At 38.0% G+C, this 18472-nt stretch overlaps 1 protein-coding gene across 7 annotated transcripts; it reads left to right on the forward strand.

The window, feature by feature from the left end:
• The first annotated feature begins 81 nt into the window (after positions 1-81).
• LOC111188887 (golgin subfamily A member 6-like protein 22) lies at positions 82-5762 on the forward strand. 7 transcript variants are annotated; one of them, XM_049484422.1, is made up of 6 exons: positions 1029-1431; positions 1688-1800; positions 2004-2093; positions 2479-2565; positions 2983-4475; positions 5096-5762. In XM_049484422.1, the coding sequence occupies exons 2-5, from the start codon at positions 1695-1697 to the stop codon at positions 3876-3878; spliced, it is 1179 nt and encodes a 392-aa protein (XP_049340379.1). In that variant the 5' UTR covers positions 1029-1431; positions 1688-1694; the 3' UTR covers positions 3879-4475; positions 5096-5762. The 7 variants fall into 7 exon arrangements, with proteins under 7 accessions (XP_049340381.1, XP_049340383.1, XP_049340382.1 ...); XM_049484423.1 differs by lacking the exon at positions 1029-1431 and having other exon boundaries at positions 1443-1800; positions 2983-3168; positions 3316-4475; XM_049484424.1 differs by lacking the exon at positions 1688-1800 and having other exon boundaries at positions 82-1431.
• The last annotated feature ends 12710 nt before the right edge of the window (positions 5763-18472 follow it).

Genomic DNA, 18472 nt, shown 5'->3' on the forward strand with positions numbered 1-18472 from the left:
CCGGCAGAACGCCGCGCGCGTCGTGATGACGTCATCATAGCGAGGCTATAAATAGGACTGGCTTTTGAGTCGCGTGCAGAAATGAGTGAGCTTAGCATGGGGACCAAGGAGCAATTGAAGGCACCGGAGCAAAAAGCTCGTTATCAGGTGTACGCCATCGATGATGAGGAGCAAACCGACCGCGAACAGCTCCATGAACAGCTGTACTGGCTGTTCAAAAAGATCGAGGCCAGAAGAAAAAGCGAGGAAATGGCCAAGATGCCGCATAAAGATAGCGATAGAAAATATAAAATCACACTAGAATTTATCAAAAAGGCCCAGCTTGAAGAACTGCGCCAGTTCGAGGAGCAGCAGAGAGCCATCCGCGCCTGGTACCAGGTGCAGCTCAGTGGCTACCTAGAACAGCTCAAGGTGAAACGGGCGCAGGCCGAGCAGAAACTAAAGCTGGAGAGAGAAGCTCTGGCCAGCTGGAGGGAAAAGGAGAGGAGAGCTCTGGAGATAAAGCGCGAGAAGATTAAAGAAGCGGATAGAAAGTTTGAGGAGAGGAGGATCGCCTACAGGCAAAAGCTCGAGGAAAAGCGCGTGGCAGACGCGCAGAAGCGCGCTAACAGGGCACTGGCTGCCGCGCAAAAGCGCAAAGAGGCAGCGCTGGCGGAGGAAAGAAAATGGGAAGAGCAGCGACTGGAGCTGGAAAGAAAAAAGGAGCAGAAGCGGAGACAAGAGGAAGAGAGAAAGGCGCAGGAAGAGCTTATGGCTGAAGAGAGGAAGCTCCAGGAGCAAATATACATAAAGAAGAGAAAAAAGCTGGAGGCGCAGGCTGAGCTCCTAAGCCAGCGCATGCAGGACTATATCCTGCAGGCCAGACTTGAGCAGGAGGAGCAGATGAAAGCCGTGACGATCGCAGATAAGTGGAAGCACATGCAATCAGTTGTGTTTAAGAAAAAGGAGGCGAAAACGAGATGGCAGAAGGCGAAAATATCTGTGATGGTGGGAGCCCGGCTAAAAACAGCTATTAAAAAATGAGCAAATGCTCAGCTAAATAAATGAAGTGCGCTCCACCGCAAGTACACACTTCCGCCTGCCTGTCCAGCGAAACTAGACAAAAATGCATTACTGGGTCAAGTGTCCTTAACTTACTAGTTAGGCAAATGTATATCGTCGCTGTCCGATGAAAAACACGTATCTCCAGTTTTTGCGTTTTTTACTTTTTTTCATGTGTTGAATGTGGGAATGCATCTCTACCTATCCATACAAGTGAAGATGAAAATGACCAATCAAAAGTCTGAAAAATCGCTCATCCGTTTTCCGCGTATCTACATTGGCTGCTAGACCTGTCTGTCAAACCGCATATCTCCTCCTCCCAACCCCCGCCACCTCTCTCTGTGGACGCGAAGAAAGTTGTTCTCCGGCAGCGTAGCTCAAACACTCAAGGTAAGAATTAAACTGTATCCGTTTTAACTAGTCGCTAACACGTGTAAATATGTGTCACAGTTCTATGTTACTTCATTTGAGCAGTGTTTATTACAGATTTTCGTTCGTAATAAGGTTAACTTGCTTAAAGGCTAGCCAGTTAAGTTAACTAGCTAGCTAGCTAGTTGTCTAAAACACACATTAGCTAGCTAGCTAACTAGTTAACCGAGGGTCAGGCAGTTAACGTTATGTTTTGTGTGAAATCTGTCTCTTTCAGACCAGAAATGTCTCTCTCATTAAAAGAGCTATGTGCACTGGTAAATGTACCGTATGATAGGACACTGGAGGAAAAGGTGTTTAGTGAGGAAGATGAGGAAGACGAGGAAGAGGGTGAGGCTGTAAGGCAAGAAGAAGTCGTGTTAGGATGCATTGAGTCCTCTTGTGAGGAGCAAGGTTTATGGAAAATGTGTATTAGCATTAAGTCAGACAGAGTAAAGATTTCAGAATTTAAGTTTTTACTCTTCAAAACAAAGCCTGAATTCGGTCAACTAGTGCAGGCACTGTTACAATATTTTCTTTTCTTTTTATTGAAGATGCACTTTGCCCCAGAAATATCTCTGGACAAGAACAGGCCACTGAGGATGTGCAAGATCAGGTGGAACATAATGAATCCGAAAAAGACGGTATGTGTCTGAAAAACACACAGAGGGAGAGGTGGGTGTGAGAGAGAAAGAGAGACTATTTAACCCATAAAAGTTTAGACCCAGTTTTGAATATTGATACAAAATCCCTAAGATACTTTACCTGAGATATTTACCTGTTTATTTCTTATTACATGAGAAAGGGGGTACATAACTTAATATTTTAAGGTTAAAATTCCAATGTAACATAAATGATAAGAATAATTTAGTAATTTGAATTTTAACATTTTGTTCTAGAAATAATTTCAGAGCTAGTTATATGAAAAGTAAAGGGTTTGGGACACGTAATTATGAGATCTATTGGGCTGAGCACTGGAAATGCAAGAAAGCAAATAGCAAATTTTTCTGTTGTTTTTTTTTATTAAAGATGCACATTGTTCAAAAAATATCTCTGGACAAGAGGATGCTGCTGATGGACAAGATCAAATGGCACACAATGGATCTGAACTAGTGGGTATGTGTGTGTGTGTCTCTCTCTCACTCTCCCTCTCTCTCTCTCTCTCTCTCTCTCTCTCTCACACACACACACACACACACACACACACACACACACACACACACACACACACACACGGATGGACTTGTTATCCCATAAGAGCTCAGACCCGGTTCTGAATATTGATACAAAATCCCTGAGATACTTACCTGAGATACTTACCTGTTTAAGGTTAAAATTCCAATGTAACATAAATGACAAGACTAATTTCATAACTTGAATGTTAACATTTTGTTCTAGAAATAATTTCAGAGCTAGTTATATGAAAAGTAACACTTTACACTTTAGCGTTTGGGACACTCGTTGTGTTTTTTTTTATTTTTATTAAACACTTGAAATGAAGTAAGAATGTTTGTTTGTTTTTTTTCCTTCAAGAGGGCAATAAAGAAAATGATGTAGCTGAGGAGGCTTTAGGTGGAGAGTCTCGCATGGGAAGACCAAAAAGGCGGACAAACACAGAGACCTGGAAAGTCAACACTCAGAAAAGGAGAAGAATGATGGGTCAGTCATATCTTGGAAGAAGGGAAAACGAGGAAGTGACGAGGGAAGAAAGAAAAATGGGTAGGCCATGCCAGTCTGTATTTTGTAGGAAATCGAAAAAGCTGCACTGTGAAGCAATACAGGAAGCGGACAGGGAGGCAATTTTTAAATACTTCTGGGAAAAATTAGACTGGAGGGAGAGGAAAATTTATGTTGCATCACTGGTAGATGTAGGCCCTGTGAGAAGACGACGGACAGGAGAAGAACAGTCAAGGAGGTCAGCATCCATTCTGTGTCACCTTAAAGTGGATGGCAAAAGGACCAGGGTATGTCAGAGCATGTTTCTTTCAACACTAGGGATCAAGCAGTGGTGCTTTCTAAGTTGGGTTGGCCGGAGAGAGCCTGAAAAGATAAAGAAAACCAGCATCAGGAATGAAGAGGTTGAGTTCCTTCAGCAGTTTCTAAAGGACCTTCCTAAGGTTCCATCTCATTACTGCAGATCTTCCTCTACAAAAATGTACTTGGAACCTCTTTTTAAATCCATCAGTCATCTTCATTCTGAATACACCCATGCTTGTGCAGAAAATAATGTCCAGTCTCTTTCAAGACAAGTATTCAGTAGCATTTTTAACAAATTAAATCTCTCGCTGTTTCACCCCAAGAAAGATCAGTGCAATACGTGCTGTTCATATAAAGTTGGAAACATAGATGCTGGCACATGGGAAGAACATTGCAGGAAGAAGGAGTCAGCAAGAGTGAGCAAGCAGGAAGATAAAAAACAATGCAACTGAGAAAACAATGGTGGTGTGTATGGATCTGCAGGGTTTACTTCTTTGCCCCAAACTTCAAGCCTCAGCACTCTACTATAAAACCAAGCTTGGTGTCCACAACTTCACAATGTACAACATGGCAACCCATGATGCTACTAATTATTTGTGGCATGAAGGGGAAGGTGGACTCACAGCTAATGAATTTGCTTCATGTATCATCCACTTCCTTGAGGAACACAGCATGCATGATGAATACATCTTATGGAGTGATGGATGCAGCTATCAAAATCGCAACATAGTTTTAAGCAATGCTCTGCTGAAGTTTGCAACTGAGAAGCAAAAGGTCGTTACCCAGAAGTACTTGGAAAAAGGGCATACACAAATGGAATGCGACTCCGTGCACAGCGTGATAGAGAGAAGACTGAGAGACAGAGACATCCATGTTCCAGCCGAGTATGCCACGGTGATCAGAGCAGCACGGTCCAATCCCAGGCCGTACAATGTGCAATATGTCAACCACAGTTTCATCCAGGACTACAGCAAGCTGAAGCTTTGTAAGTCCATCCGTCCTGGCAAAAACCCTGGAGAATCAACTGTGTTTGACCTCCGGGCTATCAGGTATGCTCCATGACATAGATTCTCATCTGTCTCACTCTAGTACGCTCAATTATGTCTCATTGAGTTGCACAAACATAAATAAAAAATTAACAAAACAGACATTCGCGATTAAGATAATGGCAGTTCTTATCACCACCCGACTGATATATCCCTGGTATCATTACTGGTTATATTAAACTGTTGTTATACTTACCTTAGATGCTTACCTGTTATACTTACCATAGATGCTTACCTGTTATACTTACCTGTTAAACTTACCTTAGATGCTTACCTGTTATACTTACCATAGATGCTTACCTGTTATACTTACCTGTTATACTTACCATAGATGCTTACCTGTTATACTTACCTGTTATACTTACCATAGATGCTTACCTGTTATACTTACCTGTTATACTTACCATAGATGCTTACCTGTTATACTTACCTGTTATACTTACCATAGATGCTTACCTGTTATACTTACCTGTTATACTTACCATAGATGCTTACCTGTTATACTTACCTGTTATAAATTTGCACACTTTTTGTGTTTTTTTTACCATTTGCTCTCTTCCCTCTGTTTTCCTTTGATCTCCTGGCCCCTTTCCCATTCTTACTTTTCACCCTCTTTTTCTCAGGTACAACGTGGATGGTACCATGGACTACAAAACTGTCCATGCAGATGACTGGACACCTTACCTCTCACCCACTCTTAGGAAGAGGAACAGTGACACCACAGTGCTACCACTGTACACATCCAGCCTGAGAATCAAGGCGCTGAAATACAAGCACCTCCAAGAACTTAAGAATCTCATTCCCAAGGACTTTCATGGATTTTATGATTCACTTAACTATGAGTGATATGCATCACCAGTCTGCAGGTTCACTGTTTAATGTGGAGTAGGCTCACGTGTGTACATTAAAAAAAAAAAAGCCACAGACCATTTTCTTGAGTCTGACTGTGAGTCTCAAAACATGATTTATGTGTTTTCCTAATGATTTCCCACAAGTAATTCAGATTTGTATCCAATATCTACATGGAATTTAGTTATTTATCAAAAAGAGATATAACATTTTATTAGTAGTTGATACAGGTTATTCTATTGAAATGTTTGTTGGTTCGTATGTTTTTTCTTGTACATATCTGAAATTTATATAAGGTTTTTATTAAATGATTGACGTTTCCTCGTACAGTAAATAATAACTTGATTTATAAATTACATTGTCTGTAACTTTTAAATTTGTATTAGTTGAAAGGTATCTAAGTGACATAGTAAAACATTTCTTAATAAATCTATAAATATCTGTCATGTTGTGTTCTTGATGCAGAATAGATTAAAATATAACAAATATTTTATACTGTTGTTTATTTTACCCAATATTATTTAATTAAAAACGTTTTTTGCTTTTCCTGAAAAGTCCGGTTTTTGGAGATACGTGCTTTTCATCGGACAGCGACGATATGCAATGTTTTTACAAAATTCATAACAAAGTAAATGAAAAATTAAGTTTAAATTAAGCAGAGCTCAGAAATGATCATTTTAAGTAGAATCTTCTTATTTTAATGAGCAAAGTTTACAGGGCTCAAGAGTCGTGTGGTTAGGATTCTTGGTATTCACCACGGCGGTCCAGGTTCCACCCCTGGTATGGCACTGTTTGTGAGGCAGTCCTGGCTCAGCAGTTGGGTAATTCTCACATAATCTAGATTTAGCGGGAACAAGATTTCAAAAGGCATTTAAAGATAAATTATCTTTTGATGATTTAAGGTCTAAACTTAATGTGAATGCTACATTTCAGATAATAATACCACAAATATTATACATGTAATTTACATATGTACATGTAGCATGCATAGCTAGGGGCATAACAAGCACCCATAGCTGTACCCTTAACCTGTTGAAAGAGTTGGTCCTAAAACAAAAACACATTATTGTGCAGAGTCCACTCTGTGAGTTGCATGATAAAGTCACTAGGAGGCATCAGACTGTCCTCCCTGGTTTGCAGGTAATGTCTCAGGGCTTGTATGCCCTCCCTATGATCTGTATTCGCGTGAAACAGATATTCCCTCCAGCAATTACTAGATGCAGATGAGCCAATCCTCACAGTAATATGTGGCGTTCTAAAATATCTAGCAATTAGCTTCCATTTGAAATTCTCTCTAGTTATTAGAACAAGTAGTTAAATGACATTCAGAACAGATATCTTTACAATTTTCTATTGAGATCTTAATCTGTAGTTTAGCTTCCTACTTACCTTAATATGGTTATGTGGCTCCATTGATTTAAGAGTTTGGTATAAATTTGAAATGATCTTATCATGGTATATGGTATATCACCTAACTGAATAAAAAAAATGTTCTATTGGGGCTGGTCATTTTATTTTGTCAAGATTGTAACTTTTATTTAAAAAGTGCCTAATTTGTAGAAACCTGAAAAAAATCTGTTTTAGTAAGTTTAAATTCTTGTCTAAGTTGAGTAAAGGACTTTATGTACGTATGCAAGACCCTTATCCGACCAGTTTTTAAAGCCTCAGTCCAACTGTATTGGGGAAAACTTTTCATGTATTTAATTGGCATTAGAACAGAGATAGATTTCCTCCAGACCAAGATTGTGTTTTTTGTCCAGATGCCTATCCTAATAGATGTCAGGGGTATGTCAGTAAACAACAGTTCCTCTATCGTGCGTTCACGGTTTGACCTTTCATGTCTAGCCACCTGGTTGTTGCATCACAGACTATAAAGGCCGTCATGGGCTTTAGTTGAGCAGCCCAGAAATACAGCTTCAGGTCTGGAAGGGCCAGCCCTCCATCAAATTTATTTAACTGAAGTGTTTTTAGTCGTATCCTAGGCTTTTTCCCCTTGCCAGACAAAACAAGAAATATGACTGTCCAATGTGTGGAAGGTTGACACTGAAATTGGAAACAGGAGCATTTGGAACAAGTACAACAATCCAAAAAGGATAGGAAAGGTAACTCTGACCCCCGGCCTAGATCATTTTTAATATTGTGAATTATTCTATCATAGTTAACAGAGAATAGTTTGTCAAGAAAGGGTGGAATGTAGATACCTAGGTATCAGATTCCTGCCCCTTGCCATCTAAATCCACTATCATCTTGAATTTTTTGCAGCACTTTACCACTAATGTCTAGTGCCTCAGTTTTAGCCACATACATTTTATATTCAGAATATTAACCAATTTTTTGATGCATTCCATTAAGACTGGTATAGAAGAAAACAGACTTGATAAAAACAGAAGCACATCGTCTGCATAAAGGAATATTTTATGGTCCTCCTCACATGCCCAGATTCCCATTATATTTTTGTGAACCCTTATAATCTGGGCTATGCAGATAGCAAAGAGTATAGGCGACAATGGATCACCTTGAAGTGTTCCTCTTTCAAGGGCAAAGAACTCTGACATACCTCCATTAACTCTAACTGCATCTCTTGAATCTGGATATAGTGTATGAATCCACTTCATAAAATGTGGACCAAATCCCATATGAATTAAGGTTTGGTAAACGCTTTTTCCGCATCTAAAGATAGTATAATAGCATCTTCTTTAACAGCTTTAACATGCTGCATAATGTTTAAAAGTCAGCGGACATTGTTATCTGAATTCTGGCCTGGTATAAATCATGTTTGGTCTGTGCTCTTGCAATCATCTTTACAGGACGACCATGCCTTGGGAGAGTAGCTATAGTGCTGAACTTTCTCGATGTATTTCATCGTCTTGAAAGATTAGATGTTAGGAATTTTTAAACACAATTAAGAAGTGAGATGGGTCTGTGTGAACTGTGTGAATCTGTAGGATCTTTCCCTTCTTTATGAATTAAAGTAATGAAGGCATCTCTCCAGGAAGGAGCTGAATGCAGTTATACGTTTGTGTCAGAACAGGAGATACAATGTCTATGAACTTTTTTTATAAAACTCATTATTGTATCCATCTGGACCTGGACTTTTATTATTTTTCAAGTCTGAATAGAACAACATTTGTGGAATTATTTTTTTATCACAAATAATCATTTTTTCTGTATTTTGTTTATAATTAGTTACATCTAAGAAAATGTGACTTTACAACCTAAACATGTTACTCCACATTACATTTACCGGTGTTAGAAAAAAAAATGTCTGAATTATATACATAGCACAAAAACTGATCAGTTATCACCTAATTTTTAAAATAATATAACAGATTTGGTTATTATTATTATTATTATTATTATGTATTGTATGTCAATTCTGTTGTATATTTACATTTTCTCCACTCTTTAAAAAAAAACTTTGGGTCCTGCCCTTTTAATTTTTTTTCTACTGAGAGCACTTCTTTCTACTGAGAGAATGTAACTACGTTTCATAGAGATTTTTGGCAGAAGTTAATATAAACGTCAGGACATATGGTCTTACTGTTAACTACTTTCTCCTGAGAGACGGAACTTAATTCCTGAACCGGCTCCGTGATTGATCCGGTCTGTCTCCTCATTAATAGTACTGCTGAGCTGAGCAAAACGATATCATTTTGCAGCATAATGTAGGGCCCAGTGTGAGACAGCTGGGTCTCCATAAGAGGTCATGGGTCTTTCAGCAGGACAATGACCCAAAACACACTTCAAAAAGCACTAGAAAATGGTTTGAGAGAAAGCACTGGAGACTTCTAAAGTGGCCAGCAATGAGTTCAGACCTGAATCCCATAGAACACCTGTGGAGAGATCTCAGAAAGGCAGTTTTTTGGGCTGGAGCAGCCAAAGAAGAATGGTCTAGCAGAGCATTGTAAGAAACTCATTGATGATTATTGGAAGCGGTTGTTTTAGGTTGAGGTTGCCAACTTCTGTCCAGCCCATTTTTGGAGTTTTGTGTAAAATGATAATTGATAAGACTCTTTTTTTCATTCTCTTTTGTGTTTTTTCATTGCAAGCAAAATAAATGAAGATATTAATACCAAAGCATTTGTGATTGCAATCATTTTCTGAAAGAAATTGCGTATTATCTGACAGAATTGCAGGGGTGCCAATATTTTTGGCCAGCACTGTACATGTTGGGTGGGTTGGGGGGGGGGGGTTTCTTTGGGGGGAGATGCGTTTTAAAATTGTCAGCGTCCTGTCATTACTTTCCCACCGCGCTCCGCCACTGCTTGGGGCACTCGTTCTGAATTCCGGGAGATTTTATGTGACTCGTGGGCATCAGGGATCCACTACCGAAATGCGGGAGACTCCCGCAGCTTCAGGAAGACTTGGTTTGTCTGTATTGCTTGCATGAGTTAAATAGTCCTTTACTCCAACGCCATGCAGAGAGTTTTGAATAGGCTTTTCAAAAACTGACCTCTATCACGTTCTGTAGTAAATAAACATGTTCAGAACCCTGTACGTTTTATTCTGTGTACATTTTACTCCTGAACATCACCTGTGCATTGGGAAATCATTTAATAGTCGTAATGAGAAAAATACTGGCTTTAAGGTAATGCTACAGCGCAGTGAACTGGCGCCCACTCTTTTTGGCGCAACACCAGCGAACCAGCTATAAATGATGTATCATGTTTTACTATTGTAGCTGAGACGAGTGGTAGTGGCGTGTTTGGCTGTTCTACATGCTACTCTATCAGTATGAGCTCTAATTATACTGGGCCAACACCACCCTGGATATACTGACAGACCAGCTACACCAGAAAACTCAAAATACATACATCATTTACTAGAGCTTCTCATCCAGCCTGTTTACTTCCCAGCCTCTCTGGATTTTACAGCAGGTTAGTAATGTGGGTTACAGCACAGTAGTTTGTTTATCTTATTAAGATTCTAATTAAGTTTATTATGCAGTAAAATAAATTAGAAATATTTGGTGTTTCTGACTCGTTATTTTAGTACATTAAGCCACGTTAAGGTTTTTCCTTATAATTGGTTTCAGTGGAAAGAAAACACATTAAGCCTTTTTACATTAAGACTCTATGGTTCTTAGGTAGCTGGGTTAGCTCTGTGGTTCTGGAGTAACACTGTCCGGCTACAGTGCCTTCCAAAAGTACTTTTCAACCTTTTGCTACTTTTTGCAATTTTAGGCTTCAAACATAAAGATATGAAATTGTAATTTCTTTTGTGAAGAATGAATAACAAGTGAAGTGGAATGAAATTAATTGGATATATATTGGATTTTTTTAGAAATAAAAAACTGAAAAGTGAGGCGTGCAATATTATTTGCCCCCCTTGTTTTAATACTTTATAGCGCCACCTTTTTACAGCTGCAAGTCGATTGGAGTGTGTCTCAGTGTATCAGTAGTGCAGATCGAGAGACTGACAATTTTTCCCATTCTTCCTAGCTAAACAGCTGGAGCTCAGTGAGGTTGGATGGAGAGCGTTTGTGAACAGCAGTTTTCAGCTCTTTCCACAGATTCTCGATTGCCGTAAATCTCCGTCCCAGTATCAAGTCTTTTGACTTCATTTCTTGCAGAATGTTCCTGTATTTGGCTCCGTCCATCTTCCCATCAATTTTAACCATCTTCCCTGTCCCTGGTGAAGAAAAGAAGACCCAAACCATGATGCTGCCACCACCATGTTTGACCAGGGGATGGTGTGTTCAGGGTGATGAGCTGTGTTGCTTTTATGCCAAACATAAAATTGTGCATTGTTGTTTTCATCTGATCAGAGCACCTTCTTCTGATTGTTTGGTGTGTCTTCCAGGTGGCTTGTGGGAAACTTTATTACTTTTTATGGATATTTTCTCTTATTATGTGCTTTTTAAATCTTTAACACAGGCTACACTGCTCATCACCATACTGATAGAGTTTTCACCTGTTTAAATACTTTAATGATCCTCTGTAAAAAAGAATAATAATCCAAAACGTGATCTGGCCTGAGTTTACTGGTGTTGTGCAGAATCGAGTCCTCTGCCATTCCCTGCCGCTGTGCTGTGACGTCAGTTAATCTTTAGCTTAAAGCTAATTAGTTTAAAGCTAAAGTGATGTCAAGTGATGTTCAAAAGAGAAAAATGTACACAGAAAAAAACTTACAGGGTTTTGGACATATTAATTAACCCCAGAATGTGATAGAGGTGAGTTATTAAAAAGCCTATTCATATTTTCCATAGACCTGAACCTCTTAGACGTGAAACCCCAAATATGGGCATAAACAACATGGCACCGACTACAAAATGATGACACAACTTCATTGGTCTATTACTGCTATTGTGAGCTGATTGGTTGGCAAGCTGATTTTGGAGACACAGGTAGAACATGTTTAAAAGGCTTATAACTGGAGTTCAAAACTGTAAAAAATAGGATCTGCAGTACTAAAACAGTTAATTTAGCTCTGTGTTGAGGACATAAGTGCATACAGTGGTTGGACAATGAAACTGAAACACCTGTCATTTTAGTGTGGGAGGTTTCATGGCTAAATTGGAGCAGCCTGGTGGCCAATCTTCATTAATTGCACATTGCACCAGTAAGAGCAGAGTGTGAATGTTCAGTTAGCAGGGTAAGAGCACAGTTTTGCTCAAAATATTGCAATGCACACAACATTGTGTGACATAGCAGTTCAAAAGAAGAAAAATGCTGGCGCATCTGTGACCAAGACAGCAAGTCTTTGTGATGTATCAAGAGCCACCGTATCCAGGGTAATGTCAGCATACCCCCAAGAAGGACGAACCACATCCAACCGGATTAACTGTGGACGCAAGAGGAAGCTGTCTGAAAGGGATGTTCGGGTGCTAACCCGGAAAGTCGTTCAATGTTTTCTGCTGAAAAGATGTTTAAATGAGTAACACTCATGTCCCCTGTACATAATAGCTTATCTGTCTGATTTAAAATGAATACAGTTGTAAGAAAAAGTATGTTATTCCTTTGGGATTACGTGGATTTCTGCATAAATTAGTCATCATAACTGGATATGCTATTGTAATAATATTAGTAAGGCTATCCAATTGTATTTAATCTTACTGATGTAATTGCTTAGATTAAATCTGTGTTGGATAAGGGGAGGAGAAGCCCAATTGTTGTTTTACCCCTTACCTTGCTTTTTTTTTTTTCCTCTACCTGGGTGGTGAATGTATTGATTTGTTAAAATACAATCTACATAATTAATGTGTGTTGACCTGTTGATATATGTTTACTCTTTTGCAATGTATCACTTCACTTGTTTTTTTTTTTACATATTTATATTGTTGAAACCATTTTTTCCAAATAAATTTCAATACTTTTTAACTTTGACTTGAATCATCTGTCAGATTTTAACAGTCTTGCATTAGGACTGGAAGTTCTCTAATCCAAATTGTATCTGTCATAAATTACCCACCAAAACATTATTAAGTGAGCTGTGGTGCTACTGAGGTTTGATATGGTGATTTAAGGTGGTTTAAGTTGCAAGGTTCCTGAATGTGACTGAAGCTGAGGCTGTGGCACTTTTAATTTTCTTTTCACAATTAGCGTTTTCATTTTAGATCTGACTATGAAATACCCGTATAGTAATGAAAATGAAATGGCAGAAAGCCTTTTTAATTAAAATTTTGTTTTTGTCACATGACCTGTGCTCAGGTGAAAAATAAAATTGCAAATAAAGTTTTTTTTTTTTAGTTATTAAATTTGTCATGAAAGAACATTTTATTAGCATTTTCATTTTAGTGTTTTCATAAAATAATGTAAACTTGAAAAAATTATGTACTTAAACCAGAATGTCATACATACAATGTAAAGGGAGAGGGAGAGTAAAGGCTATTGTTAATAAAATTAAATTTATCTGCCAGCAATTTCTGATTTTGTGCATCAACCTATTTAGCGGGATTATTAATTTGGACTTGTTCAACATTATTCTGCCCCTCACAAACAATGATAACTGACCCCTTGCCACCAACAACCGGCATATTATTAGTCTCTGTGTGCTTCTTATCAAAGGTACCAGGTAAAGACTAAAGCCACTGATCATGCATCCATGTGTAGCTCACTGACAAAATGTGTTTCAGTGTCCCATTTACAGCACTTAACTTAAAGCTTGGATCTTTATTCTGCCCACTGTCCAAAGGTTTTTTTGGCATTGGAAGGACATCATAAGTTCCTGGCTTCTTGCAGAAACTTGCATTTAACACCCTCAACTCTCACCAGGTGGTTCACCTCTTCTCTGCACTCCCCGTCACATCCACTGGCCCTGTTTCCATTGTGTGGGTGCACTTGTATGCTGGAAAGGATTTTATATTTAGGCTATTTCAGTTAAATTTGATTTTTGGCTGCATTGGCTTCCCATATACTAGAGGTAGGAATTTTACCTCACATTAGACCCAGTCTTTCATCCTTACACTGGTTGAGAGTGTCACCCTGCAGGAGAAAGCTTGTTCTTCTTTAATCACATACTACCAGGGTTTTCTACTACTTTGATTACACATATTACTTCTCTATAATACTTTGTTGCTCTGGAAAACAATAAGAGACCACTTTAGTTTATGATCAGTTTCTCTGATTTTGCTATTTATAGATATATGTTTGAGTAAAATGAACATTGTGGTTTTATTCTATAAACTATGGACAACATTTCTCATTTCTCTCAAATTACAAATAAAAATATTGTAATTATTTATAGAAAATGAGAAACGGCTAAAACAACAAAAAAAGATCCAGAGCTTTCAGACCTCAAATAATGCAAAGTACGGAAATCAATATTGGAGTGGAATAACCCTGTTTTTTAATCACAGTTGTCATGCATCACAAGCATGTTCTCCTCCATCAGTCTTACACACTGCTTTTGGAGAACTTTATGCCACTCCTGGTGCAGAAATTCAAGCAGTTCAGCTTTTCAGGTTTTCAGTTCAGGTTTGATGGCTTGTGATCATCTATCTTCCTCTTGATTATATTCCAGAGGTTTTCAATTAGGTAAAATCAAAGAAACTCATCAATTTAAGTGGTCTCTTATTTTTTTAACGAGCTGTATATTACATATTCTTATTACATTTCTGTATTATTTTGATTACATATTCTAATACTGCTCGGTTCTATTTTAATTATGCACTACCACTGTCTTGATGTGAATGTCTTGATGTGATACAGCCTTTTGATAATATAGTGGAACCTTCTCACTACTTCTCTTTTATGTCCTACAAAATAATGTTTTAAACTCTCTTTTTTCTCTCTCCCCATGGGCTGAGCTGCCCTCTGCTGTCTGTTTGAAGGAGGTACAAGTTCATCCATTACTGAGTGCCTGTGCTGGCCTTCCCCCTCTAGCTGTGTGAACTCACCAGTGACCACTGGCGTAGGAACCGGGGGGGATGGGTGGGACATGTCCCACCCAATATTGGAAACAGGTGGATTTGTCCCACCCAAAAATGATGTCGTTTCGCTCAGATCAGCTGTACTATTAATGAGGAGACAGACCGGACCAATCACGCAGCCGGCTCAGGTATTAAGTCCCGCCTCTCAGTAGAAACAGCCAATCCGTTTTGCGGCTCGCAGAGGACCGGCAGTTTGCTGTTGGGGAAGCCCCGCCCCCTCGCTGTGAGATTTAGCAGCGGGATCGGGACGCAGCAGCTTCAGCTGATTTTAAAACGGATCTGGATATACGGAGATTTTTCTAAAAGAAAAGTAACGATAGGCTAACCACATAAACTGTGATAAGTTTCTGCTAGCTGGTTAAAAATACACGACTCTAAATCAGCACACAGATTAAACACACTGTGATTAATAAACTGCAGCTGTGTAAGTGAGTTAGCTTGGAATTAGTTAGATTGGAAGTCAACGTTAAAGAAAAAATAAACTATTTATGTAATGTTCAACTTGCCCTGTACCTGATCAGCTAATCACTATTTCATTTTTAAACTGTCTTTATTAATTTAGGATTAATTTAGCTAACTAGTTGGCTAGAAGCTGGATGTAGAGGATAGCCAGAATGTAGTACAGTACTTTATGTTTGTAGTTTAAAGCAGTTTCTTAACCCTGATCACCGCCCCAAAATTGTGTTTTCCACCTGATCCAGCTGATCAGCTAATAAACACTCATTTACTGAGTTTACTGAGTTTAATCATGTATATACAGCAGTGTATTAGACACATCATACCACCACTTACTTTAATAAGTGCCTTTAAAGCAGAGGAAGCTCTAGAATATGTAGAACAGTGTTAATATTCAGTAGAATATGTAAGAACAGGGTTCACAGTAAGGCCACATGTCCTTTATGAAACGTAAAGTTACATTCTTTTACATAAAAGGACACCAATCTTTAGAAGAGCTCTCAGTAGAAAAAAGCGTAGGATTTTTTTTAAAGAGTGGAGAAAATGTAAATATACAACAGAATTGACATGCCAATACATGATTATAATAATAATAATAATAATAATAATAATAATAATAATAATAACCAAATCTGTTATATTATTTTAAATATTAGGTGATAACTGATCATTTTTGTATGTATATGTATATGCATATTTTTTTCTTACAACAGTAAATGTAATGTGGAGTAACATGTTTAGGTTGTAAAATCACCTTGTTAACTAATAAAAAACAAAATACAGAAAAAAATGATTATTTGTGATTAAAAGTAATTTCCACAAATGTTGTTCTAAGAAACTATTGGGTGGGCTTGGGTTCATATTGGCAAATATGTCCCCCCCCCAATATCAAACCTGCTCCTACGCCCTTGCCAGTGACACAATCCTTCTAAAACCTTTTTAAAAGTTTTTCCTTCTTTTCTTTTCATCTCTGTCCCTTTCACATGTATTGAGATGCCCTGTTGCAATGGTGCCCGGCCTGAGGATGAGTGTTCTTGCCATCGTTGCTTTGTACTTTGGACCCAGATCTCTGTGAGGCTTTTGTTTTGAAAAATGCTATATAAATAATTTTAATTTGAATGTAATCATACACACACATAGATACTTAAGCAATAGAACACGAGAGGGAGTGTGTAATCGCGAAATAACATCACGGCTGTGATTTGGTCGCAGGCACGAGCCGAAGGCGAGTGCCGTAGATAACACACGACCTCGAGTGTTCTATTGCTTTTATACAACAGTTTCTTTTTTTACTAAATAAATAAAGAAAATAAATCAAAGAACTTTAAGAAATTCAGTTTGAATATGCTTTAATATGGACTGAGCCTTCCGCCAAAAAGTAGTTCCACCACAACTTAACTACATACAGTGTATGGTTCAGGCAGACTAACACCACGAAAGTTAGCTTGAAAGCAAAATTGGGAATAGTGAAGATGGTAACGTTAGGAGCGTGAAATAACGCTAATACTCTCCTCTCCTGCTCTGTGGAGTCGTCTTCAGGTGAAAGCTGCGAATTAGCATTTCTGCTTATTTTCCTGGGTGGTGTTGGTTTTAGCTAGCTGGCTGGACTGTGGTTAGGTTAGCGTAGCTTGCTTTAGCTCAGCATTAACTTAGCTTAGCCTAGCCTGGCTGGTTAGCGTTCTGGCTGTAAGACGGCATTAACCGAGTGATTTTCGTTCCCTTTTTTCCACGAAAGACGAGCCAGCGCTGCGGGCGAGCGTGCCGCGGCTGAGCGCTTGTCTGTGCTAAGCTAACGCTGCTGCGGGTGTCCTGTGTATCAGATTGTGAGGTCGGAACTAACTGTTGTATAAAAAAAATAAAGTTGTAAATGTTATCCTCATCCACTTTAGACAGATCTAAAATACCAGTTCTAACATACACAGCTCACACTACTCAATACAGTTTCAATGCTTTTGTGTTAATGTGTTAATGCTTTTTGGATGTGTGTGTGTGTGAGCGAATATGACAGGCTGTAAAAACCAAGTAGCACCAATAAACTGTAAGATAAGGCAATATTAAGTTTCAGTCAGGTAGGCTATTAGCCTGTAGCTAATGTACACACAGTCTGATAGCGAGACAGGCCTGCTGATGAAGCTGCAGTTTTCTTGCCTGGCTTTGCAGAACTGGAGCTGTCTAGAATTAATGCAAACTCTGCATGTTACACTACGTTGCCAAAAGTATTCACTCATTCCATTCTTAATCCATTGAGTTTCATAAGATGTTTGCCCACCCTATGCAGTTATAAAAGCTTCAACTTTTCTGTGATGTAAAGCTTGAATGCAGCTGTTTGTCAATGGAAACCCATTCCATGAAGATCTCTATGCTCTATTGTTTATGCGCTAATCTGAAAGCCAAATAAAGTTGGGAGGTCTGTAGAGATTGCTGACCCTGCTCTGGCATTTTATGTGGTCTACCACTTCATTTTTGAGTTGCTTTTATTGCTAATCGAATCCACTTCGTAATAATTCCACAGACAATTGTTTGTAGAACCAATGCATGTATATATGATTGGTTTTATACACCTGTGGCCATGGAAGTGATTGGAATACCTGGATTTAATGATGGGATATATATTTAAAACAATATATTATAAAATTGTAATTATATTCTTAAATTGTAAAATAGCTTAATATTTGTTCTGTTGATTGTTGTTATATATGTATATGTATATGTGTATATATATATATATATATATATATATATATATATATATATATATATATATATATATATATATTTATATATTATATATATATTTATATTATATATATATATAACAGTATATATAACAATATTAGACAAAATTATAATTCTATTGATAAATTGTTAAATTGCTTAATATTTGTTCTGAACAATGATACAATAAACCTATCATTTATAACTAGCATCAGAAATGACACTGACAGTCATTTTGTCAGTATTTTATTGGATACTAGATACTTATGTATTTATCTATGTATGTATACTATCTTTGTGTTTTGATCTAATAGTTTTGTGAACTTTTATTACATTTCTCTCAGTAATTAATTATTAATTACAACCGTAATATTTAATTTTTTCGATTTGATCAACTCTAACAGTTATAAAAATACTGTAAAATACAAAAATACAAAACACGTCTTATTATTAATTATTATTTTTTTTTTTTTATTTCACGCTAATCTACTCTTTGCATCCGTGACTAGGAGTGGGCGTGTCGTGGGCGCGATCTCGCCCCTGATTGGCTGCCTTCCTCGTGCCTGTCCCTAGTTTATTTTTAGTCATTGGTTGGTTTGCAAAGGCAGTG

Source organism: Astyanax mexicanus, chromosome 10, assembly GCF_023375975.1.
Source record: "Astyanax mexicanus isolate ESR-SI-001 chromosome 10, AstMex3_surface, whole genome shotgun sequence".
NCBI classification, from domain to species: domain Eukaryota; kingdom Metazoa; phylum Chordata; class Actinopteri; order Characiformes; family Acestrorhamphidae; genus Astyanax; species Astyanax mexicanus.

Coding starts and splice junctions, on each gene's coding strand:
- LOC111188887 (XM_049484421.1), top strand. CDS start 1,659: ATGTTTTGTGTGAAATCTGTCTCTTTCAGACCAGAAATGTCTCTCTCA. Junction 1,801..2,003: donor TGAGGAAGACGAGGAAGAGG/GTGAGGCTGTAA, acceptor TTTTTATTGAAG/ATGCACTTTGCCCCAGAAAT. Junction 2,566..2,982: donor CAATGGATCTGAACTAGTGG/GTATGTGTGTGT, acceptor TTTTCCTTCAAG/AGGGCAATAAAGAAAATGAT.